Source organism: Sciurus vulgaris, assembly GCF_902686455.1.
Source record: "Sciurus vulgaris genome assembly, chromosome: 1".
Classification (NCBI taxonomy): Eukaryota; Metazoa; Chordata; class Mammalia; order Rodentia; family Sciuridae; genus Sciurus; species Sciurus vulgaris.
Genome location: NC_136461.1, coordinates 19875320 through 19899755, shown reverse-complemented (window position 1 = coordinate 19899755; position 24436 = coordinate 19875320). Strand labels below are relative to the sequence as shown.

Sequence of the window (24436 nt, the reverse complement as noted above, 5' to 3'; positions counted from 1 at the left end):
TGAGCCCACACTCTCCACCCATAGGATTTGGAACCTACTTGGCATCTCCATCACAGGTGTGAAAACACATCTCACCATACTGTACTTATTGCGAGATTCCAGTATGCAGGACACTACCATTCCATCCAAACTCCTGCTGAAATCCTTTCTAAAGTCACTCAACTCACTCAACTTTAGCTTCTTTCTGTTCCTGTGCCCCAAGCTGTAGCACAAATGCACACAGAGTGGATGGATAGGGTGAAATTGTGCACATCCCAGGACAAACGCCAGTCTCCCCTCATGAGGTCCCTCCACCACCTCTTAACCCACTTTGCTTTATGAGGCCCCAGTCTGGGGACTAGAATCTCTGATCAGAACTTCCACATTCTTCTGATACTATCTTTATTTGTGATAATAAAAGGGGACAGGGCATCACCTCCTAAGCCTGACAGTCATATACCTCTGACCTAAATGTACTCTGATCCCAGTGGGAAATCAACTATGGTGATGACAGACTCAAGACTGCACCCGAATGACAAAAGTTACGTTTAATTTACAATGTAATAAAGGTTACAGGTAAAAAGCTACACATAAAGCGTGAAAAGGCCTATTACACAAATGTACAAATCTCTGTACAAAGCTCATATCAATGTTTCCTACCTGTCTCCTGTTTGTTAGCCAGGTCTAGTCTTGGAGCTCTGAACAACCAAAGCTCTCAAACGAGGGGGGAAAGAGCCGCCAAACCAACAGCTAAAAAGTCCTCTTAATTGACTTCAATTACTTGCAAAGTAAATCTTTTCATTTTTAATTGGAGTTGCCCTAACTAGTCATATCCTTTAAAAATTGCCTCATAACACACTCAAAAAGAAAAGTAATGCCTCAGACAGTTCAGGACAGCACTCTGAAATTAAATGAGAAACACAGGCAAGTGGAGTGCTCAGGTTTGACAAGAAAAGTTCACACAACACTGTAAGTTAAAACTATAAACCTGTGCCTCTGGCACTGGTCACAGACAAGGGGAGTCAAAATGTTCACATTCCAACAGAAAGGACCAAAGAGAAAAGCCTAACCATTGGACCTCAAAACCAAAGACCCGAGAAAACACTTCTGAGTTTAAACCTTAGCTTAACTGAAGAATGCTAAACCTTTTTGCTCATCCTGGGATCCATGGCAACCCTTCTGCCACCTGGGACTTGCAAAGACAGTAAATATAAATGAGGCTGCAGGGACTCCTGAGACTGGTGAGGCTAATGCTACCTCCACAGCTCTGGATTCAACCTGGGGTATGTGACTTCACATAAAAATGATCCTAGAAAGGAGAAGGAAGGAGGAGGCAATAAAAGGCCTTGGGAAAGAGCCAGGGCAATCTGCTTAGAAGGACCTATGAAACCTTTCTCTGCATGGAAAGTGTTCTGAATACAGGTCTTTATGATATCTTAGCCCCACCCCCAGTCTTAATATTACATGGTTAGGACCCCAGGAGACATTCTGAAAGACGATACTGCACACATGGAACGTTTTCTCCCTAGTTCATTAGTGCCCCATCACCCTTCCACCCCATTCCCACCCAATCCCACCCTTCTCCATGACCAAAAATATCAAATCAGTAAGGAAGGTGTGGGCTTCTTGCCCGGCCAAGCCTCTTTTGCATATTTCTTCTTCTTGGGTTCATTAACAGCTTCAGGGTTATAGACTGCAGGATTTGGTGTGGGGTTCATGTTCACTGCTGATGGCACGACAGGAGTCAAGTCCACATCAGGGGCGAGGTTCGGGTATGGCATGGGCAAGCCACCGATGAGTGCTGTCCCATGAATGCCATGTGGCTGAGAGCCTGCTTCACTGTGTGTGGGGGGCAGGCCCCCGTAGAGTCCTCCACTGAAGGCAAAGTTCTGCATGCGCCTGCTCCCTGATTCCTCCAGGCCCAGGGAGCCAGGGCCCTCTACCCGTTTCTTCTGTGGTTTGCCATAAAGAGAGGGAAAAGAACAGAGAGGAGACAAGAGGTCAAACAAAAGAGTAGTTTTTAAAAATATTTCTCCCCCATTCCAGCCTCTGGTAAAGGTCCCTAACTTCTAGCCTGTTCTGCTTCCCAGACAACCTATTCCATGGTCCTGAAACCTTACAGTTTGAAGAGATCATACAGTAGTCACCTAATACAATGGTCCCCAATGCTGCCCTACCAAGTTTTCACTATTCTATGTAATCAGAAAATTGAGGACAGTGTCGTAAATTTTATGGAAAGCAAAACATATTCAATTTAAATGACTATTCTCTATTTTAGTCATAACCCTTGCTCTCATGTTAATGTAAGAATACCTTATTAGGAAATGGAAGTAATAATTCATCTATTTTCTTTGGGAGGGGGAAATAAAAAGCTGGCATTTCCATGTTGGGTGCCCAATTCTTTTTTCAATTTATTTTTTAACAAGGGACAGGGTCTCACTGTGTTCACAGGCTGGATTGCAGTGGTTATTTACAGGCATGACCCCATTACTGATCAGCACAGGAGTTTTGATCTCTGACCAGGCCAATCCATCCCCTCTTAGGCAACCTGGTGATCCCCGACTCCTGGGAGGTCACCATACTGATGCCAAATTTAGTACACAGTGCACAGGCCATCAGATCAGCATAGCATACTACAGCCTGAAACTCCTGGGCTCAAGCAATCTTCCTATCTGAGCCTTTTGAGTAGCTGGGACTATAGGTGTGTACGCCCTCACCCAGATGGGTGCCCATTTCTTTTTTTTTTTTGATACTGGGACTGAACCCAGGGGTACTTATCACTGAGCCACATCCCCAGCCCATTTATTTATTTACTTATTTAGGGACAGGGTTTCAATAAATTGCTTAGGGCCTCATTAAATTTGTTGAGGCTACCTCTGAACTCTTGATCCTCCTGCCTCAGCCTCCTAAATTGCTGGGATTACAGGTGTGCACCAGGCTGATTGCTCAATTTTTGAAGATTAATCAGAAAGCAAAACAATTTGCAGTGGAGAAAGTAGTCTACTGGTGGCCTGGGAGTTGAGTAGGAGGGGAATGGTTGCAAAGGGACAAGAGGGTGCTGGGCACAGTTACTCAGGAGGCTGAGGCAGGAGGATTGAAAATTTAGGGCCAGCCTGGGAAACTTAGTGAGACCCTGTGTCAAAAATAAGATAAAAGTGGGTGTGGTGGCTCACGCCTACAATACCAGCAATTTGGGAGGCTGAGGCATGAGGGCATGAGGCCAGCCTCAGCAACTTAGTAAGACCCTGTATCAAAATAAAAAATAAAAAGGGGTCTAGGGATATAGCTCAGTCGGTAGAGTACTTGCCTTGCACGCACAAGGCCCTGGATTCAATCCCCAGCACCACAAAATAAATAAATAAAAATAAAAAGGGCTAGGGATGTGGGTGGCTCAGTGGTTAAGCACCCTTGGGTTCAAGCTTCAGTACCAAAAAACACAAAACAAAACAAAACAAAACACCATCGCCAACAAAAAAACCCCAAAAGCAAACAAAAAATTAAGATAAAAAAGGGTTGGGGATATAGTTCAGGGGTTAAGCACCCCTGGATTCAAAGCCCAGTACTGCAGGGGTAAAAGAAAAAGTACTTGAAGGATATATTTTTTTTTTTTTTTGGTGTACTGGGAACCCAGCAGTGCCCTACCACAGAACCACATCCCCAGTTCTTTTTTTTTTTTTTTTTTTTTTTTGAGACACTGTCTAAGTTGCTGAGGCTGGCCTTGAACTTGCACAAAATAATGGCATGGCAAAAGCCACAGGGGCTATGCAGTACTGCAGTAATGCTTCTCTTCACATAAAAGCTTACTTTGAGTCAGAGGGAATAGCCACAAGGAAGGTGGGTCTCTCTGCACCATTCTCAAAGTTAAATTTTACAGATTCCTATTAGCACATAATTTACATTTCACATCAAACTGGGTGGTCACCTGCAGCCTTTCTGTGGTATTCCAGGATTCCCTAGACATAAACAGGATAAGGGTACTTCCAAGGAATGAAAAATATGAGGAACACAGAATGTGTTTTAAAGTTACTCACTAGGGTTGCAAACAGAGACTCTCAATGGTAGAGCACTTGCACGTGTAAGGCCCTGGATTCAATCCCCAGTACAGGGGGGCGAAAAATAATGCATATAACAGAGACCCCCCTCCCCACATAGAGTGTTGGGGTTCAATCTCAGGGCCTCAAATCTGTTACGCACACGTGGTAGCTATACCTCCACCCCCCAGAATGGGTTTCTGAATCCAGACCACATGTGATTTCAAATACTGTTAAAATATGCTCCCTACCTTCACTGGGACGACTGCAGTCTGCACCATGTTCCGGAAGCGACCAACTGAGGGATCTACATCCTCTGCAAAAAGAGATGAGGGCAGGGTTTGGTTGATACTCTGCTGGGAGGAATAAGGGTATAGGGGTGACTGTACACTAAACCACAACTCAAACGGTCAAATGCAGCTAACACTGGAAGTGTTTACTGTGCACTGGACACTGCTAGCTCCTCCCAACAACCCCATGAGGTAGGCACTACTGCAATCAGCATCAGGCAGATGAGAAAACAGAGTGAGGCTGAGAGGAGTGAAGGGACTGGCCCAGTCTCCCTGCTGGAGGGGAGCAGTTGAGGCTGCAGCCTCAGCAGCCAGAAACATGGCTATGCTCTACACCATGATACTGCACTGCCTTCCCCAAGTTCTTTCCCATTCCATGCATTTCCCTCTTTTAAAGGGAGAAAAAGAGTAGATACTATCAATCTTATGTTAGTGTTAAAACAATGATAAGAGGTCACACATCTTGCCAATGCCTGCTCATTGGTGAAGAACAGATTTAGGACCGAGAATCAGAACTTCAATTTACCCTGGCTTTTTGACCTGAATAATGAACTTTATAAAGCAGTATACATGTATGCATCTGAAGCCTCCTGTCTAGATAGGATGGAGAATGGCTCCCTTAAAATGGCTTATACACATATCACTGTACCCTGTAAAAGTTCCTGGCTTTATTCACTCTGCAGGGAGAAAGCACTAGGGTCAGGTCCTTGCTTTTCAATCACTCAAGTTTCATGTACTGGTCACCAGGTATGGAGATAAAAGTAAGATAGTGTCCTGCCTTTGAGGAGTACACAATAACAGAACCAGAGAGATTACAACACAACAGAAGTGCTTCTAAAGAAGGGCCAAACAGCTGGGCGTGGTGGTGCACAAGTGTAATCCCAGAGGCTTGGGAGGTTGAGGCAGGAGGATCTCAAGTTCAAAGCCAGCCTCAGCAACGGCAAGGGGCTAAGCAACTCAGTGAGATCCTGTCTATAAATAAAATATATTTAAAAAATGGACTGGGGATGTGGCTCAGTGGTTGAGTGTCCCTGGGTTTAATCCCTGGTACCAAAAAGAAGTGCAAAACAGGAGTCCTGGAGCACAGAGCACAAGACAGATGGGCTGAGCCACCTAGGATATGGGAGTCTCCTCACCAAAGGCTGAGCATGTGGAAAAGAGCAGGCACAGACACATCACTACTACAGAAAACTACTCCAAACCCCATTTAGCTTATCATGGTGGGAGAGAAGGAATTCTTTTCCTCATAGATGTTGTACATCTTCTTTTTCTTTTTTTGGTACTGAGGATTGAAAGCATGGTATTAACCATTGATCCACATCCTCAGCCCTTTTTATATTTTATGTTGAGAGAGGGTCTCACTAAGTTGGTGAGGGCTTTGCTAAGTTGCTGAGGCTGGCTTTGAGCTCATGATCTTCCTGCCTCTGGCTCCCAAGTTATTTAGATTACAGGTGTGCACCACCATGCCCAGCTGTACTTTAAAAAAAATTTTTTTTTAAATTTGTTCTTTTTACATATACATGACACTGGAGTGTATTTTGACACATTATACATACATGGAGTATAATTTATTCTAATTAAGATCCCATTCTTGTGGTTGTACATGATGGGAGTTACACTGGTTGTATATTCATATATGAACATAAGAAAGCTATGTCTGATTCATTCTACTGTCTTTCCTATTCCCATATACATTTTATTTTAAATGCACTGAAGTTGTCTGCTATTGAAAAAAACATTCCTATGAATCCCCTTGGTAAATACAGAATCCCTATTTAATTTGAATAATTTGCTTCTAGTTTATTTAAGTCTAGGTTTTCACATATTAGGATGCCTCTAAAGAAAACCTGGTATCGTGTTCATAACCAATCTTTGTTCAATGAAAAAAGATGGCTTCTACTTGGAAGAAAAGAAAGGAAAAGTCCGAGGGTCATTAGGAAAGAGACGAGGTCCTTCCAAAGGTGCTCTATCTTTTCTCTCATTGCTGTAGAAGTGCTACTCCAATCGCTTTTTCAGCAAGGAGGGCTAAACGAAGCATAAGAAGCCAGATGCAGGGGCTGGGGAGATAGCTCAGTTGGTAGAGTGCTCCCCTCATAAGAAGCCAGATGCAGTGGTGAACATCTGGAATCTCAGTTATTTGGGAGGCTGAGGCAGGGATATTCCAAGTGGAAGGCCAGCCTTGGCAACTCAGACTCCCATCTCAAAAAAAAAAAAAAAAAGGCAGTTGGTAAGCTTAGCCAAGCAGAGCTCAGTCCTCCAGGCATCCCTGTCTGTGCTGGCTAAAGGGTGCTCAGGGTTTTACCCTCTGCTCCTTTTTTCCAGTCATTCTAGTTCTAGAAAGGATACACTGTTTCAGGTTATCTGTGCTCCAGAAGACCTATGCACAAAACTCCTTGTTAACTTTACCTTTGGTGTAGGAAAGGTGGCACAGATGAAAGACAGAGGATGACAAGTGATACCAGTTAGCATTTATTGAGAACTTTATACTAAGTGTTTTTGTTTTTCCTTTTTTTGGGAGGGAACAGGTACTGGGGATTGGACTCAGGGGCACTCGACCATTGAGCCACATCCCCAGCCCTATTTTGTATTTTATTTAGAGACAAGGTCTCACTGAGTTGCTTATTAGCACCTCACTTGTGCTGAGACTGAACTCGAAATCTTCCTGCCTCAGCCTCCTGAGCTTCTGGGATTACAGGCATGCGCCACTGCGCCTGGCAAGAGAACTCAATAGTAAGTGTTAAGCACCAAATATACTTAAGTATTTTTAAATATACTCACTAATTTAATCTTCCTGACAATCCTGTAGGTCAGTAGTCTGCTACTTTACTTGGCCAGCTCACACAGTTACTAAGTGCAAAGGTGGATTTCAGACCCAGGTCCCCTGATATCAAAGCCCTGTTCTAAATCACATTGTATTAATAAAGCTCCAGGGTGCTAATTTTCAAGGAGAAAAATAGTAGCTCATACCATGACTACCAAGAGACTTTGGAGATGATCTAAGTATTTTCCAAATTGCTGGCTGTTTATTAGTATATAAACAGAAACTGTTTATCTGTTTGTTTTGATGTTAGGGATTGAACCCAGGTGCTCTACCACTGGGCTACATCTCCACCCCTTTATTTTGAGACAGGATCTTGCTAAGCTTTGAGGTTGGCTTTGAATTTAGGATCCTCCTGCCTCAGCCTTAATTTGTTGGGATTAAAGGCATATGCCACAGTGCTTGGCCAGGGTCTTGTTTAAAAACACAAAATTCTAGGTGGCTAGAAGGGTAGCTCATGGTAGAGAACTTGCCTAGCACGTGCAAGGTCTTGGGTTCAATCTTTAGCATAGGGGAAAAAAAAAATCTAGGTCTAACCCATGGAAACTCTTATTCAATAGGTCTGGGGTCCAGAAATAGGTTTCTCAGATTGGTCTAGTCCCTGTTCTGAACATTTTTCTTGCATACTCACTACTTTGAGAAGGAATCTGTTCCACTTAATACACCATCAGAGAGTGAATCTGTAGTCCTAGCATGAATGCCCTGATCTCTTTTTTTCCCTAATGAACCCATTTTTAAAAAATTAGAGCATTATAACTATATAACTATATATAGCATTTGGGTTCCTTGAATTTGATTTCAACGCCCATTCCCTCTCCCTTTTCCTTCTTCTACTCTACCAATCTTTATTTAAAAAAAAAAAAAAAAAAAAAAGAATTTGTTTTTAGTCGTAGATGGACATAATACCTTTATTTTATTTATTTATTTTTAAGTGGTGCTGAGATTTTATCCAGTGCCTCACATGTGCTTGGCAAGCACTCTATCGCTAAGCTTCAACTCTAGCCTTTTAGTTATTTATTTTTTAAAGAAGTATGTTCTTTTTTTTTTAATAAATATTTTTTTTTAGTTGTAGGTGGGCATAATACCTTTATTTTTCTGTGGTGCTGAGGATAGAACCCAGTGCCTCACATGTGCTAGGTGAGCACTCTACCACTGAGCCATAACCCCAGTCCCTATTTTATTTATTTTTGATTGGTACTTTCTACATATAATAAAGCAGAAATTCCCTTTGGCACATTTATATATGCCCTAATCTCTTATAGATGATTCTTTAATTCTTTAAAGATAAGTTCAGAGATTTGCTGTTTTCCCCTTTTTCTTTTTTCATGATACACCACATACTTGGTACCCACTGGTTCTGATTTTGTCCCACTCCTTCCTGAACACAGTGGCCATGCCTCCCTCTTCTGCTGTTACATCCTTGGCACCCAGGGGACTTATTCTATAAGCCTTCCTACAGGACTACACAACATTTTGGGGGGTGTTCTGGTCAGAATACAGACTGGTATGGTTACTATTCTCCCAGTCTACTGTTAATAAAATCCTGAATTGCACTTGATTTGTTTCTTCATCCCCTGATGATTCAGACTGCATTTTAATTAACCAAAATCTCTAGATCTCCCCCTGACCCCTTGAGCTGTCAGTGGAGTAGGTGTCCATTTGAATAATTTTAAACCTAATTCCAGGACTTGAAAGTTATTCTCATAGCACTTTAATCTGGGAAATAAAAGCAACTTGAGAGGCTGCATTCCTCATTTGTATCCACTGAGATTTATTTTCAAACAAGGTTTAGAAAAAACAACAACAACAAGGGCTGGGGATATGGCTTAGTTGGTACAGTGCCTGCCTCGCGAGCACGAGGCCCTGGGTTTGATCCCCAGCACCGCAAAAAAAAAAAAAAAAAAAACAAAAAACCAACCAGTCCTATTGTAGTAACTATATATACTCCCACCCCCATGTCACCCATCTACCAGAGCACCTCACATTAACATAAGCCCAATAAACGAATGTTGAGCAATTTAACACACTGGCAAATTTTGAGGGTGTTCCTATAAACTGAAGCGTGAATCCTGCTCAAACTATCCATTAAGTGACTTCCTTAGAGACAAGCAAGTCTTCAAGTGATTAATGATGGCAGGAGAAGGTATTCAAACCTTGGAGCTACCAATCCTACTCAGAACCTCATACATACAATAACGTTCTATTGTGAGGTAGAGATAAATAACCATATGTTACTTAAACTTCCACTATGATATGAATATGCTGGATCAGCAAAGGTTAATTATAGCCTTATTATGTAACATCCAGGGCTCTTTGTCATTGTACCTGGATAATTCTTGAGTGTTTAGGCTACACCACCTTTGTTGTCTCTTATCCTGAACTTTGTTGAGAAACATCCCAATTGACCTGTAGGTTGAATACACTACTGAGACCAAAACATTTTCAACAGAAAAAACCAGGAAGAGACCTCACCTGGGTTGATGATCTCATCATCCTCGCTGAAAGTCACCCGTGAGTTCTTCCTCTTCCTCTTTGGTCTCTGAATGTCCAGATTTCCCTCCTCAATGGTGAGGGTAGAAATCCGTTTGTTATGGGCAGTGTTGAACTCTGTCAGATTCTAGGCCAAGATTCACATAGCAAAGACAGGAGTCAATACTGGGGCTTTGATGGAAAAAATAATACTAAATAAAGGGCAGAAAGGCAGTAGGGGCTTAATCAGACCTCCAAGGCAAATGAGACTCTCTTCTGCATTTAGGGAAGATTCACACTGTCTTTAGATTGCTAATTCTAATAAGCTTCATTTGAAAGAAAGTGGAATATCTACACTGACTAGTGAGGGAATACTATTCTAAAGAGGAGGTGAAGTGCATTGACTGAATACCCTTGAGTTTTGTGTGTGTGTTGTTTTTTTTTTTTAAATCATGTTTTCATGCTGAGAATTAAAATGTGTCTGGGAGGACTCCAAGAACTGTTTTAAAGTAACTAAACAGATGAAAAAGGACAACTGACTGTTCTTTTTCAATAGGGCTCTCCTTCAAAATTCTTAAGGACACTGCCAGTGCACTTAATTTTTGGCATTAATATTTTGTCACTCTCCTTCCTACGTCTGGCCCCAGTTCTATTCATAAGCATCCATCCACCTCTCTTGATGATTAACGTGGCCTTAGCACTGCTGCCTGCCTCCTTCTCAGTCCACTGGACTTATTCCAATCTGCAATGCAGTTTGAGATATTCAAATGTCTTAGAATGAAGACCAGATAAGACCTAAAATACTGAACTAAAATACAGGCAAACAGAATGGGGATGCAGCTAAGTGGTAGAGGACCTGCCTAGCATATGTGAGGTCCTGGGTTCAATCCCCAGTACCTTAAGAAACAAAACAAAACAAAATACAGAGGGAAGCAGCCTGGAGAGGAAAAGAGGAAGCATAACCGTCAGCAAGAACCTTACAGTGACTTCTAAATTACAAGAGTTCTATCGTGTCATTCTTCCTAAAGACTAGGAAACAGGGGCTGGGGAGATAGGTAAGTCGGTAGAGTGCTTGCCTTGTAAGCAGAAGGCCCTGGATTCGATACCCAGCACCCAAAAAAAAAAAAAAAAAAAAAAAGACTAGGAAACTGCTGCCTTGGTAGACAGGAAGAGTAAATGCATGTGGGTGGTTAAAGACATGCTTCCATTTGGTCTAGCTGAACCAGTGCAGTGATACATGTAAAGGATAAGGGCCACTTCACAAACTACTAATGTTGGCCTCTAGAAAGGGAAACGGGCTGGGAATATAGCTCAGTGGTACAAGTGCATGTTTAGCATGTACAAGGGCCTGGGTTCAATCCCAGAGCCAAAACAATGACAAAAAAACTTCTAGCATTTTAAATTTTGTAAAAATTCATGGCCTCAGGGCATCCAGGCCCATAAGGATAAAAGCAGTTTAATTCTAGTTAGAAGACTCCTGGGCCGTTCAGATGGTACCAAAAAAGCTACATAATTGAATGAAACTGTCAGTCCTGCTAAGCTAGTGCTGTCTGACAACTTTCTGCAGTGATGGAAAAAACTGCCCTTAGGTATCTGAAGGAGACTGGTTCCAGGATCCCTTCTCCATGGATACAAAAATCTACAGACACTCCAGTCTCTCAAAAAAGTGCATATAATCTATGTACATCCTCCCATATATTTTAAATCATTCTGGATTATGAATAATATATAATACAATGCAAATGATGTGTAAACAGTTATTATACTGTATTATTTAGGAAATAATGACAAGAAACGTCTGTACATTTTATATATAGGAGCAACTTCCCCTCAGTGAACAACTCTGATCTATTGTTGGTTGAATAAAAAAAAGCACAATCCGCTAATGTGGAGCATCAACTGTATTCTTATTTACACTATCCAAAATGGTATCCACTAGTTATATGCGACTTCTAATTATTTGAAATGTGGTTAGTAGCTACTGTATTGAATGATGTAGTTCTAAGCAGTCACAGGGACAGAAAAATATAATTCCCACTGGCTTCTAATAGCCATTGAAGGAGAACAAGACCCCTAAAAGGTCTAGTGGCAGACCACATTGTCAAGAACTCATTACTGGGCTCAAGAGAACCTCCTGCTGCTAAGTCGTTGGCATTTCAAGCTACACAGAACAGCAAAAACCAGGGTCCAAAAAGACAAAACATTGGATAAAGAAACTGAGGTATATTCAATGGACTATTACTCAACCATAAAGAATAAAATTATGGCATTCACAGGTAAATGGAGTTGGAAATATCATGCTAAGTGAAATAAGTCAATCCCCAAAAACCAAAGGCCAAATGTTTTCTCTGATAAATCAATGGGGGGCGGGTGAAGAATGGAGGAGTGTTGGACTGTGTAGAGAGAAATGAGGGGAGGGGAAGAGAACAGGGGAAGGAAAAATGGTGGAATGAGATAAATATTATTACCCTATGTACATGTATGATTATACGAATGGTGTGACTCTACATCATGTACGACCAGAGAAATGAAAAGTTGTACTCCATTTGTGTGCAATCAATCAAAATGCAGTCGGCTATCACATATAACTGAACAGAACAAACAATAAAATAAAAAAAAAAAAAAAAGTAAAAGCAATAAATTAAAAAAAAAAAAGAACAATGACATAAATTCGGAATTACATCAAGCTCGGTTTCTTCTTCTGGAAGCCCCAATAGGCCCTTGAGTTCATCATCCTCTCCACTCATCTTTTCATCTCCTTTCACAGCTGATGGCAGTGTCTGAGGCTTCTCACGCAGAGTGTATGCCCTTGTGGAAGCACCAAATGAGACTGTGGAATCGATGGGAATTTGTTGTGGCTTGTGAGGTTCCAACCGTATGTGACCTAAGAAAGTGCCATGTGCTGGGAATAACCAAATCAGAAATGTGTAAGAGGAGACACCAATAACAGCCTGAGTTTCAGAAGGGAGAGCATCATCTTTGATTCTCTTATCAAATCAGCTCCTCCCAGAACATCAGTTTTGCTTTTTAAATTGTTTTTAAGTTATAAAAAACAATTGAAAATTGAAAATGCCCACATTCAGGATTATAGTCATCAGAGAACAAGGCTTTTAAATTGAAAATGGCACTGGGTCTCCTGCATCCTCTGACATGTGTTACAGTGAGAAGGAAAACTCCTTCATTAAGCCTTCAATATCTTCAATGGATTTTTTTTTTTTTTTCCTGAGATGAGTTCGTGCTAAGTTCCTGTAGCTGGCCTCAAATTTACGATCCTCCTGCTCTGCCACCCAAATGACTGGGACTGCAGGTATGCACCAGTGTGCCCAGCTTCTTCAGTGGATTTCTTATACATCTTCAGACCTGTTTCATTCATATAACACCACCATTGCCTTTTCTCTGCTATCAGACAGGCTTGGTTCCTCTGGGTCTAGTAGCAATGGCTCCAACCCAATAGAACTCAAACTACCAAGGCATGAGATAGGCATTTCTGTGGTCTGCCTTCTCCAGCTTCAAGCCTAAGGAACATAAAAATTGCTGGCCTGGTGGTTTCTCCAAGGACCAGAAAGGGGCTTGGCCAAAATAGGTACACTGTCAATGCCAAGGCAAGACAAAAATTCTACTAGAGAGTCTAAATAGTTTTTCATGTTGCCATTCTGCATGTGATGAAATGCAGAAAAAAGTTCTTTTGACATGAGGTTTACCCAGTACCTTGTATAAGGTATTTGTCTACATGGTTGTGGGGTGATGGAAGAGGAGTCAAACACAATGATGAGCCTTACAGGAAGCAGGACCCTTTACACTTCACATTGTATTGATACACAGGCAAAATGAACAAACTTCAGGGACACACACAGTGAAGTCTTAATCATTCTTCTGTTATCTTAAGTTTAAAATCTTACTAGTTTAAACTAGTTAAATTAAAACTGATGTAATTCACAATCAAAGCAAAAGAGGGCTGGGGATATAGCTCAGTTGGTAGAGTGCTTGCCTTGCAAGCACACGGCCCTGGGTTCAATCCCCAGCACTGCAAAAAAAAAAAAAAAGGCAAGAAAAAGCTGGGTATTGTGGTACATGCCTATAATCCCAGGTATTCAGGAGGTGGAGACGGGAAGATTGAAAGTTTGAGTCTAGCCTGGACAACTTAGTAGACCCTGTCTCAATATTGTAAGAATGAATAAATGAATCTGAAGATGTATCTCAGTGGTTGAGTAACCCTGGGTTCAATCCCAGAACTGGGAGGGGAAAAAAATAAAAAGCAACCCAAATGTACTTGGGATAAAGAACCTATTATAAATAACTAAATTTTGCTCAAGTTTTTTGTTTCTTTGTTTTTGGGGGATTGAACCCAGGGTACTCTACCATCGATCTACATGTCCAGCCCTTTTAAAAGTTTTTATTTTGAGACAGGGTCTCATTAAATTTCTGAGGCTGGCCTCATACTTGTGATCCTCCTGACAGCCTCCTGAGTCACTATATTTTTTAAATGTCTTATAGTGTTGCTTTCTTACATTAATGCAGTTAATCATGGCTTCTGCTTAAATTGAACCACAATTTATCATGGTCTTATAACGCTCTAATATCAATACTCCCTAGTTCCTCAGAGCCATTTTTGTTTTCTGTGTATACTTTGTGCCTTCCCCAGGACAATTCTATGCAAAGTCCTCTTCTCTCCCTAGTCAGTCATCAATTACTTCAGGAAAACAGAAGCACTGAAACAGAAAGACTGATTTAAAAACCAAACAAATTTTTTCCTTGATGAATGAAACATGTTTTCCAAATTAAAAACCCAAAAAAGCATTTTTATACTGCCAACGTTAATATGTAAAGTGGGAGAGATACTTACTACTGTTGAGATCTATCAGGAAAACTCTCTTCAGATGCTTGTGGTAGACCAATGCAGCATGGACCCGAGAGCAAGACTGGTGGTCAATGGTAAAGTCACACAAATCAGGGTTTCTCCCAAATAAGTAATACTTCTTCTCATCAATAATGAGTTTCTAAATAAATATTAAATTAAATATTACTTAAATCTTGTTACAACAAGGTTTACCAAAAACCCCAAATCAAGTAAGGAAGGACCTTGAATTGATACAATTTCTTGCTAAGGAGGGAAAAAAAATTTCTATTGTTTTGGTTTTTTTTTGGTACTGGGAATTTAACTCAGGGGCAATTTCCACCTAGTCCCTTTTTATTGAGACAGGGTCTAACTAAGTTACTTCAGGCTTTGCTAAGTTGCTGAGGCTAGCCTTGAACTTGCAATCCTGTCTCAGTTTTCCAAGCTGCTGGGATTACAGGCTTGCGTCATGGCGCCTGGCTTTTTTTTTTTTTTCCTTTTAAACTTGAGGGCACAATAAAAATCAGTTTAGGTACCCCTGCCCCAACAAAGATCCCACTGTCTTTCCCACAGCAGGCTCCAAAGCAATCATCAAGGTCTAATCAGTCACATAAACTATCAAATAGGGATTATCCTTTACATTCATTACATTAATTCCTAAATGGTTAATATCCAGTATTTTCACTTCTAGGTAAGAGAAAAAGCACTTTGGTACATAATTTCACCTACTGGCTCCTGAAAGGCTTATTAACCAAATCTGCCATTACAAAAATGTGTCATCGATATCTTGAATGGACTTCTCTCCTATGGCACTGGACTCATCCAACTTCAGCAGAAACTCCTTTGTGGTGAAACTGTTGGGAGAACTGAGGTCAGGGGCTACTGAACAGGAAAATATGTCTCTGTTCATTCCATAAGCATGTCCTTTCAAGTCACTACCACCTCTCCCAGTCAGAGGGTACAGATGACCTCAAGAATGCTTCACCCACAGACCCAGTTGCACCTTAGTGTGCCCATTATTCTTTAATATAAAGAATAATTTATTAAGATAGTTTTTTTGGGGGGGAACACTAATTTATGAAATGCAGTGTTTAATTGTCTAGTGTTGGTATGAAAATAGCTTTTCTTAATTCTACTAGATGGCAATAAGTCTGTCACCAAGAGATAAAGAATTATACCAAGAACAGCTGTCTTCTGCCTATTGGAAGTTTTGCTGGTTCTTAATTTAGTTCAAACAGGAAATAAGAAGTGCAAAGTATGTCTATGAAGTAATAAGATTGCTCTTCAGAAAATAATACATTCAAAAGAAGATCATCACTTGGTTGGAAAAGGAATGAGGAATATTCTAATCATGCAGCCATATCCCCAAAGAACTCTCTTTAGATACTGAAATTACATTAGACATCATTGTATGAACCCCCAAATCCAACTTTACCATTTCATTTTACTGATTACAAAAAAAAGTATTATATAGAGTTAATTCTAAATGAGTATTTACCATGTCCAAATGTGGAAACACCTCACATAACAAAGACTTCCTAGGTTTGGGGCAGGATAGTATGAGAATTAACATTTACTGAAAGACTATTACTACTAGGCATCTACTACTGTCTCATCTAATCCTCAAAACAACTCTGTAAAGTAACTATCACCTTTATTATTTTTTTTGTGGGGGAGGGGATAACAGGAATTGAACTCAGGGACACTCAATGACTGAGCCACATCCCCAGCCCTATCTTGTATTTTATTTACAGACAGGGTCTGAGTTGCTTAGTTCCTCACATTTGCTGAGGCTGGCTTTGAACTCTCAATCCTCCTGCCTCAGCCTCCGGAGCCGCTGGGATTATTGGCATGTACCACCACATCCGGCTGGCTTATCCTCTTACCTTTATCAATGATGAGAGGATAGAGTCAGAGATGAAGTCAGCCACCTAATGTGGTTGGGCAGGTTAAGTAGCAAAGGTGGGACTTAAACACAGATATGACTGAGTTGCAACACTAATATCCTAAACAACGTGCCATGGGTCTGGGGCAATTCTGAGAACTCCACAATGTTTTCAGTTGCTATATGGCAGTAGGGGGGAAAACTATTTAATACCATAATATAATAGCAGAAAGGGGAATTTCACAGACCAGCAAGTTATTATTTAAAAACGGTGGGGCACTGGGTTTGATTCCCAGTACAAAAAAGAAAAACTGTGTGGGGGAGAAGATGCAGACATAGGAATGTAAACTTTTTATTTTGTCAAATAAAGGCGCTTGTATGTGTGTGGGGAGGGGTGCTTGGGACTGAAACCAGGGCCTCATGCATGCTAGGCAAGCACTCTACCACTAAGCTATACCTCCACAGCACTTAACTGTCATGACTCAGAATCACCATCTTCTATACAAGGGTCACTTTATCAGAAAATGAGTAGGTAGGGCAAGGATGAAGGATCATTCTTTAAGTTGAATTTTGCTTTATGAAAAATTCACCCCCACCCCCATCTTTGTTTCTTTTAATCCTGATCAATAAAGGCATTTGCCATAGATAGGTGTAAACCAAAGTGTCAAAGAGGAAGAATGCTAGGTGAATTTTTACTAACACTTCTTCCAATTCTAAGAGTCCAGACCACTGCTAATAGTTTAGTAATGTAGTTTGCCCACTGAAGAAAATTCTTCATTCATATATGCTATATTTTATTTATTAAAAAAAAATTTTTTTTGGTACTGGCAATTGAACCCAGGGGCCCTCTACCACTGAGCTATATCTCCAGCCCTTTTTATTGAGATGCTGTCTTGTTAAACTGCTGAGTATAACCTCAAACTTATGATCCTTCTGACTTGTCTCCCCCCAAGTCACTGGGTTTACAGCCATGTGCCTGTCTTTCTCCTTTATATTCAAGGTATCATTAAGCGCTAGTTCATATTTCACATTAACTCTTTCTATAATCCCTGAGAAAAGACAGCACAAAGCTGAGAAGTATAGTCAAATTAGTACCAGACTAGTAATCAAGGAGTTGTATTTATTCCTGGCTAAGTCCTTGAACTCAGTGAGCTACTGTTCTCAACTATGCCTCTAGTGTCGCAGTATCTCATGCAAAGAGACTCTCAGCAGTGATAATGGTAACAACTGCTGAACATTTATGTGTCACATGTTGTGCTATGAAAGTTTTTTATGTTGTCATTTTATGTGAGGACAAGCATCCTGTAAGGTGAGTAGGTACTATGCTTCCTATTTTTATAGATAACAAAACTGAGACATAAATTAACATAATCAACTTCACACAGCTAGATATTTGTGGGGCAGGTTAAAAATCCAGATTTCTCTGACTTTAGTGCCTGGTTCTTTGAACCAGATTATATATTTTCTTCATTCCTAAGATCAAAAGATGCACCATATATCAAGGAATATTTTAAGGAGTGAATAAGTACTTGGGCCACACTGTTAATTTTTCTATAAATAACCACTTACCTAGTTTCTTTCAAACTTAGCTTGAAGGTTCATTGAGTTCAAGTTAGCTTGGATATATGGGTCACCTCTGGGAAATCCACTTCCAGCAGTGTCCATCTACTGCTGGTAGCACTCATTCCAGGCCCACACTACTAGAGAACACCAGGACTTAACAACAGGTTGACAATTCAATTAGATAGTCACCTTGTGTCTGCTTTGGCTTAAGTTTTAAGACTTGGGTTAAAAATAAGACATTGCAGGGCTGGAGTTGTAGCTCAGTGGTAGAGCGCTTTTCTAGCACGAGTGAGGCACTAGGTTTGATCCTCAGCACCACACAAAAATAAATAAATAAAGGTATTGTGAAAAAATTCTTAAAACAAAACAAACAAACAAGCAAAAAACCACAAGATTGAACTGGGTATGTATTGTTGAGACCAGCCTGACCCGAGCCAGGAGGACGGTGCTGGGGACACAAACAAGAAAGCAGAAGTGAATCAGGATCTCACTTCCACCATGCAAAGTCCATCAGATTCGTCTGTGATCCAACCTACGACTCCACAGGCCTGTGTGGATCCACCATCTCCCCATACGGATAGTTCACCAAAACAACCTACGAGTGCAACACTTAAAGACAAATTAAAGAAAACAAGATTGTCATTTAATTCCTGTTGCAGTGTGATAAAACGTCTTAAAGTAGAGAAGGAAGAAAATGACCAGACTATTTCAGAGAAACCAGCATCTTCAAAAGAAGAAAACGCTTTGGAATATCAAGAAAGTTCTAAAAACAAAGGCAGTGAATCTGAAGAAAATGCACATTCGAAAAATACCAAGAATATCAGTGCATGTAAATCTGAGTCACTTGATTTTGTGATTGAGAATCCTAAACAAGAGTTAAATGAAGAAAAAGCAGAATTGATGAATCAGGTTCAGGACAAAGAAGAGCTTCTTTGGAGGCTAAAACTAGTCAAAATGTATAGGTCAAAGAATAACCTGTCTCAGAGTTGTTAATATCGAAGTGGAGAAACTGTAGCCAGCTGTTGCTTTATGAGCTTCAGTCACTTATGTCAGAAGAGAACAAGAAACTAAGCCTTACTCAATTGATAGACCACTATGGGCTGGATGATCAATTGCTGCATTATAACAGACGTGAAGAAGAATTTACAGGTGTTTAATTCATAATTTTTTTCTTGAGAAATATCTTTGAGAATGACAACTCAATGACAAGATACTTGCACATTTTAAAGGGGGGATATGCACATTAGGGCTTAGAAGAAGGTGTCTTGACATCAGTTTAGGGCACTCATAAATTTTAAGTTCTAAAATTTAGTGTTTTGGATAGATTTGGTAAAGAAAACTTGACATTAAAAAATAAAATCATTTAAGAGTAATTTGGATAGTTCTGGAACCCAGTTTTAGTATATCTGTTGCTTTTGTAGCAGAAAATTTTATTTTCAGTGTTAAAAAATAGTTCCATCTAGATGGGAATCCCTGAGGACTTGTGTTATTCTAGTGCCTACCAGGCAGCCTCCATCAATCACTACTGCTTTTGGGGGGTGGGGGGTGGAGGGTGGAAAGGCAGGCAGTAGCAGCTAAATGTGGCAGGGGAATCATGATGCTCCTGGTGGTAGTGGTGATGGGTGGTTTTTTGTTTTTTAATTTTTTCTTTTTAGATATTTGTGACAGTACAGTGTATTTTGACATATACATATATGGAGTATAACTTATTGTAATTAGATCCCATTCTTGTAGTTGAACATGATGTGGAGTTAAACTAGTTGTGTATTCATATATGAACATAGGAAAGTTATGTCCAATTCATTCTACATGTTGGTGGTTTAAAAGTGCCTTTCCCTCTCTAGGTTTATGAATCTTGTTTCCATTCATTTGCCATATTTTTTCATCTGCTGATCTGATAGGGTTATTAAACTTTTTATGTCCAAAAAAAAAAAAAAAAAAAACCACAAGAGATTACTTGAGAATTAAGAGCCCTGAAATTTCAACTTTTTTTTCTCTAGGTAATATTTGTTCGGTCTGAATATTAATGCATTTTTCATTCATATCAATATGCACACAGATTATGTTCTCACAAACTTAAAAATGCTAAACACAGTGTTCACAGTGGGTCACAAGGAATACATAAGACCACCAGTTCTTGGAGTCTGATGTAACAGTGAACAAATTTTATTATTCCAGGGTGTCACAGACATACCAGAGATTGAGAGATTTGTTTGAAGCAAAAAGAAGGGGCCCTCAAATTAAATGTACACATTCACTATTAAAGGCTTCCCAATTATAGCAATGTTCAAATGCATGAAATCTTAAAGGAAAACAGTATTTCTCACAATCAAGGAAACATGTTAAGTGAATGAAATAATAAATTAGTTTTTCTATAGTCGTTAAGTTCAAAACTCCTTGACCAGCTATGGCCAATGCCACTATCCAGTTGTGCCTTTGAGTTATAACTCAGAGTGTATCTTTACACACTGGGCTTAAAAGACTCATGGCTTTGTTTTAATATTGCACTTCTTCAACCCAGCTATCACAGCACATCACAAGCCTTTGACAAGGCTAGGATATAGACAGCTCGGTTAGTATCAAGTGCTGATGAAAGTCTAAATTCTTAAAAATCTGGGTTAGGGGTGTAGCTCAGTGGTAGAGCACTTGCCTAGTATGAATGAATACCTGGGTTTGTTTCCCAGCACTGCAAAACACATTTCTCAGGTCTATTCCTGTTAAGAATAATACGGAGATATCTAAGGACTGCAACTTGATAACTGTGTGGCAACTCAGTATGCCTAAGAGCACTGAAAGACAGAGAACACTATCAGCAAATGAAAACCAGTACTCATAGGGGTGCTGGGTAAGTTAGAGTGCTTTGAAAATATAAATTATTTTACAAAAGAATATGATACTACCATTAAGGCTAGGCCTCTTTGCCTGTTCCTGTTGCACACAGGAAGAAAAAAAGATTTACTAAATTCTTATAACAAAATAGATTTTTATATGCCTTCAAGCTTCAAGTTATTCTATTTAGCAACAGATATATTTTGTATCTGTGAAACCATCTATAGCAAAAGAGGTTTTACAGATATTTTAGCTATTTCCTTGAATAATTTTCATATTTTAACCAGGGGGTTCTATGGGACTGGCTGAGAGCAAGATGAATTAATAATAGAATTAAAAAAATAATAATAATAGAATTCATTATAACTCAGATGCTTTCATATTTTGCAAAGTATCTGGTTACTGCCACAACATTCTAAAAGTGACAATACATTTGCAGAGCATTCTTCAGAAAATGCCATTAGCTTTTCAAGCTATCAACCACGGAATTACAATGTTTTAATTCTGTACATTGAAGAAAAACAACTGCACTCAATAAAAGGCCTTGAACCTAAATTCTAGCTAGGCAACCAGTGGGCTTAATCTCTACTTCTTAGTGAATAACAGAATAAGGATTTAAAAAAAAAAAAAACTTACAGCTAACTTGTGTTCTCTTGAAAATCTATGTGGTATTCACTCTAAAGACTTGTATAAAAGCAGAAATTCAGCTAAACTTTCCCTTTATTGTACTTATTTCAATTATAATTATGCAATTTTTTGCGTGATTCTCTCACTGGATAATTTGAGGAGAGAAAACATGTTTGTTCTGTCCTCTGTTGTAGCCTCTTCTGCTAACTCAGTGACAAGTACATAGTAAACACCCGGTCTTTTGAATGAATGTATGAATTTTACTGTCATTCTATTTGGTGGAGAAAGTGGCTTTGTTTACTATACTTCTTTGAAGGTGTTGGGCCTGAATCTCATAGAAGCAACTCAAAAGTTAAATTCAATCTACACCATTCATTTTCTTCTTCAGTTATCGCATACCTTGTGCCTTCCACACAATTCCATGTACTCAGAGAGAAGGAATTCACCAAGTTAGAAGGCTTCCAGTCTGACTGGGGCCCATAGGCCCATGACCTATTAAAACTCTTCATTTGGAAGGTGAGAGAAGTCACAAAAAACTGAGTATCTGTGGGAGATATGAGCTTTGAATGTGTTATATCGTCATGAGCTTTTAATAGAAAAAAATTTCAGGATGAACGAAAGTAGCATTGCTGGAAAACAAAGCACAGGAGAGGGGGTGGAATAGTGAGTCACTGGCAAAAATCTTTAGAATGGGGGGTAAGGAAAGACATATATTTTCATACCTCAATTAGTTTGTCTCCTTTGACTACATCCAGATGTAAACCAGGTGGGGGTTTACCTGCCCTGAAAAAAAGATGAAAAAAAAAAAAATTTTCAGGATGAGTTCATAAATGTTATTTACAATTATTGTTCCATTCAATATTGCAGCTCCCTTACCAGCCTATAATTAGTTCATGTTCAGGCAGAAATGTCATCTACTTCACTGTTATAGCTCCTTTCTACATTTGACACTTATTTCCCAAGTGATTCAATTGCTCTAAAACAGATTTTAGTGGCTCTGTATTTAGAGCAGCACCAAAGAAACCTATATTTTAACACTGGATATTCACTTCAAAGAGAAAGCAACAAAGAGACTGAAAGTACTAGATCTGGTCACCCAGAGTGTGAATCCTACCCTAATATATAAAGATAGAATAAATGAGTTGTTGTTTGGTGCTGGTCAAGATTGGTCTCATCACAGAATAAGCATTGAACTCTAAGAACAAATCAGAGGTGCATCATTATTGCCTAGGGCAATTCAGAATCATGCCCACGAAAGCAAGTACCAAATTCAGGAGCTGTGTTATCCTTGAACAAGTCTTTCTATAATAGCATAATTACGCAAACTTCTACAATTCACCATACTGTTCAAGGGGGATACACCTATGTCAAAGTACCTAACACAATGCCTGGTACATAACAGATCTTGATGAAATGGGAGGTGATCTCAAAAGAGTCTCTTCTAACTTTGTTTGCATTTGAAATCAATGGACCAAAATGGACACAGAATTTGTAGATTGAAAGCAACTGGATGTTACAAAACTGTAAAGGAATCCATAAAAATATCCACACATTCACTTGCTTCCTGGATTTACTCATTTGATGTTTCAAGACAGAACAACCTTACCAGAGACCCTACATTTGAACTTGAAAAATGTATCCTATCTAAAACTGAAGATGCAACATAATCATCTCACAGTCCTACCCAACTTCTCTATGGCAATAACTAAAAGGACAGCGCACTGGACAAAAGCCATTTGGACCAGAAAACAGGGGAAAATGTTACATCCAAAACATACTTTCTTAAGTCCTACTATGTGCCTGACTCATGCTTTGGAGCTGAGAATACAAAGATGCATCAGTCTTTGCCCTTGAAGATCTCAATATAACAGGAGACAGAGGAGGAACACTTTAACAATACACTGTGATGAGCTACAGCAGAGAAAGCTCTAAATGGGAAGCGTCTCCCCACAGAGCAATTCTTAATTCATTCATCTTGTACCCTACTCAAAGGTTATATTAAATTATTTCATTATTCTCAAAAACTTTCGAAGGGATGAGACGCGCTCATTTCAACAATCACTGATGCTTTTTGTACCAGAGTCCGAGAGGACCACTGAGAACAAGGGGATAGGTCAGCGCCATCCCTACCCTCAGGAAGCGCCCAGTCTATGAAGACATTCAAGTTTCATACGCGGGATGCAGCAACGACAGAGGGATGCTGGACTGAGGCTGGTTTGGGGTCGGGAAGTTGGCTCGTGCACGCTCCGGACGCACAGGAGGGGGTCAGGTACAGGGCTCCCCAAGAGCACCAGGCACTCAGTCAGGAGTTGGGGGCAAGTTCGGGGCCAAGGCCCTATAGCACACCAGCGAGCGGCCCAATGCCCAAAGGGCTGCCTAAGTGGGCTCCGTTGAGTCCCCAACCCCAGATTTCCTCAGTTCTTGGGCCCGAGCTCCAGGTTCCCGGTTCCTTCACACGTCGCCCGGCCCCTCAGAGCGGACAGTTTTCCCTTAACTATTCCAGGATCTTTGAGCCATTCGGTTCGCCGCCAAAGAAAACCGACCTCCCTTCCAGCCCAGGATTGCTGGAGCTAAGTCACTTCAACCCCGGCCGCCCCGCCACTTACCAGGTTGGGCAGTCGAACAGCGGGAGGCTGGAGCCGGAGTTCGCGGCTGCCGCCATCTTGCGTCTCCCCCTCCCATTTGGCGGGCCCGAAGCACGCCGGGAAACTGGAAGACCGGGAGGGAAGAGGCGGCTTCCCAGCAGCCTGCGCGCCCGCACGCACGCGCGCACGCACGCACGCGGGGCGGTGCCTCTAAGTGTGTACTAAGCTGATTTTGAGATCTTTTCAGAGCTGACCTCAGGGATTCTGTGGAAGTTGGTTTTTCTTGGCCGGGAGGTATCAGTGAAAAATGGGCTTGAAGGGAGGAGTGTCAGGCTCCTCCGTCCTCCTGCAAACGCTCATGAACTCTATAAATCTTGCGACTGAATGGTTCCCCAGAGCTTGCCCTCAATCTAGAGAAAGGATAGAGGGCAAAATTCAGAGAGCAGAGTGCCCATTCATTCTGTTTCTCCTCTTCCGACCCCTTTCCTGAAAGCTGCACCCTACCCACTTGCCCTATGTGTGAACC

The 24436-nt window shown here is 40.6% G+C and overlaps 1 protein-coding gene and 1 pseudogene across 2 annotated transcripts; one reads left to right on the top strand and one right to left on the bottom strand.

The window, feature by feature from the left end:
• Positions 1 to 510: 510 nt before the first annotated feature.
• PPP1R8 (protein phosphatase 1 regulatory subunit 8) lies at positions 511 to 24080 on the bottom strand. The gene is made up of 7 exons (XM_079115283.1): positions 23932 to 24080; positions 22048 to 22108; positions 14431 to 14584; positions 12269 to 12489; positions 9591 to 9735; positions 4262 to 4326; positions 511 to 1931 (listed from the first exon to the last, which is right to left on the bottom strand). Exons 1-7 carry the CDS (start codon positions 23985 to 23987, stop codon positions 1578 to 1580), a joined length of 1056 nt encoding a protein of 351 aa, XP_078971409.1. The 5' UTR covers positions 23988 to 24080; the 3' UTR covers positions 511 to 1577.
• On the top strand, positions 18298 to 19356 carry LOC306646622 (swi5-dependent recombination DNA repair protein 1 homolog; annotated as a pseudogene). Its single transcript has one exon. The product of its transcript is annotated as a swi5-dependent recombination DNA repair protein 1 homolog (transcript).
• Positions 24081 to 24436: the final 356 nt, after the last annotated feature.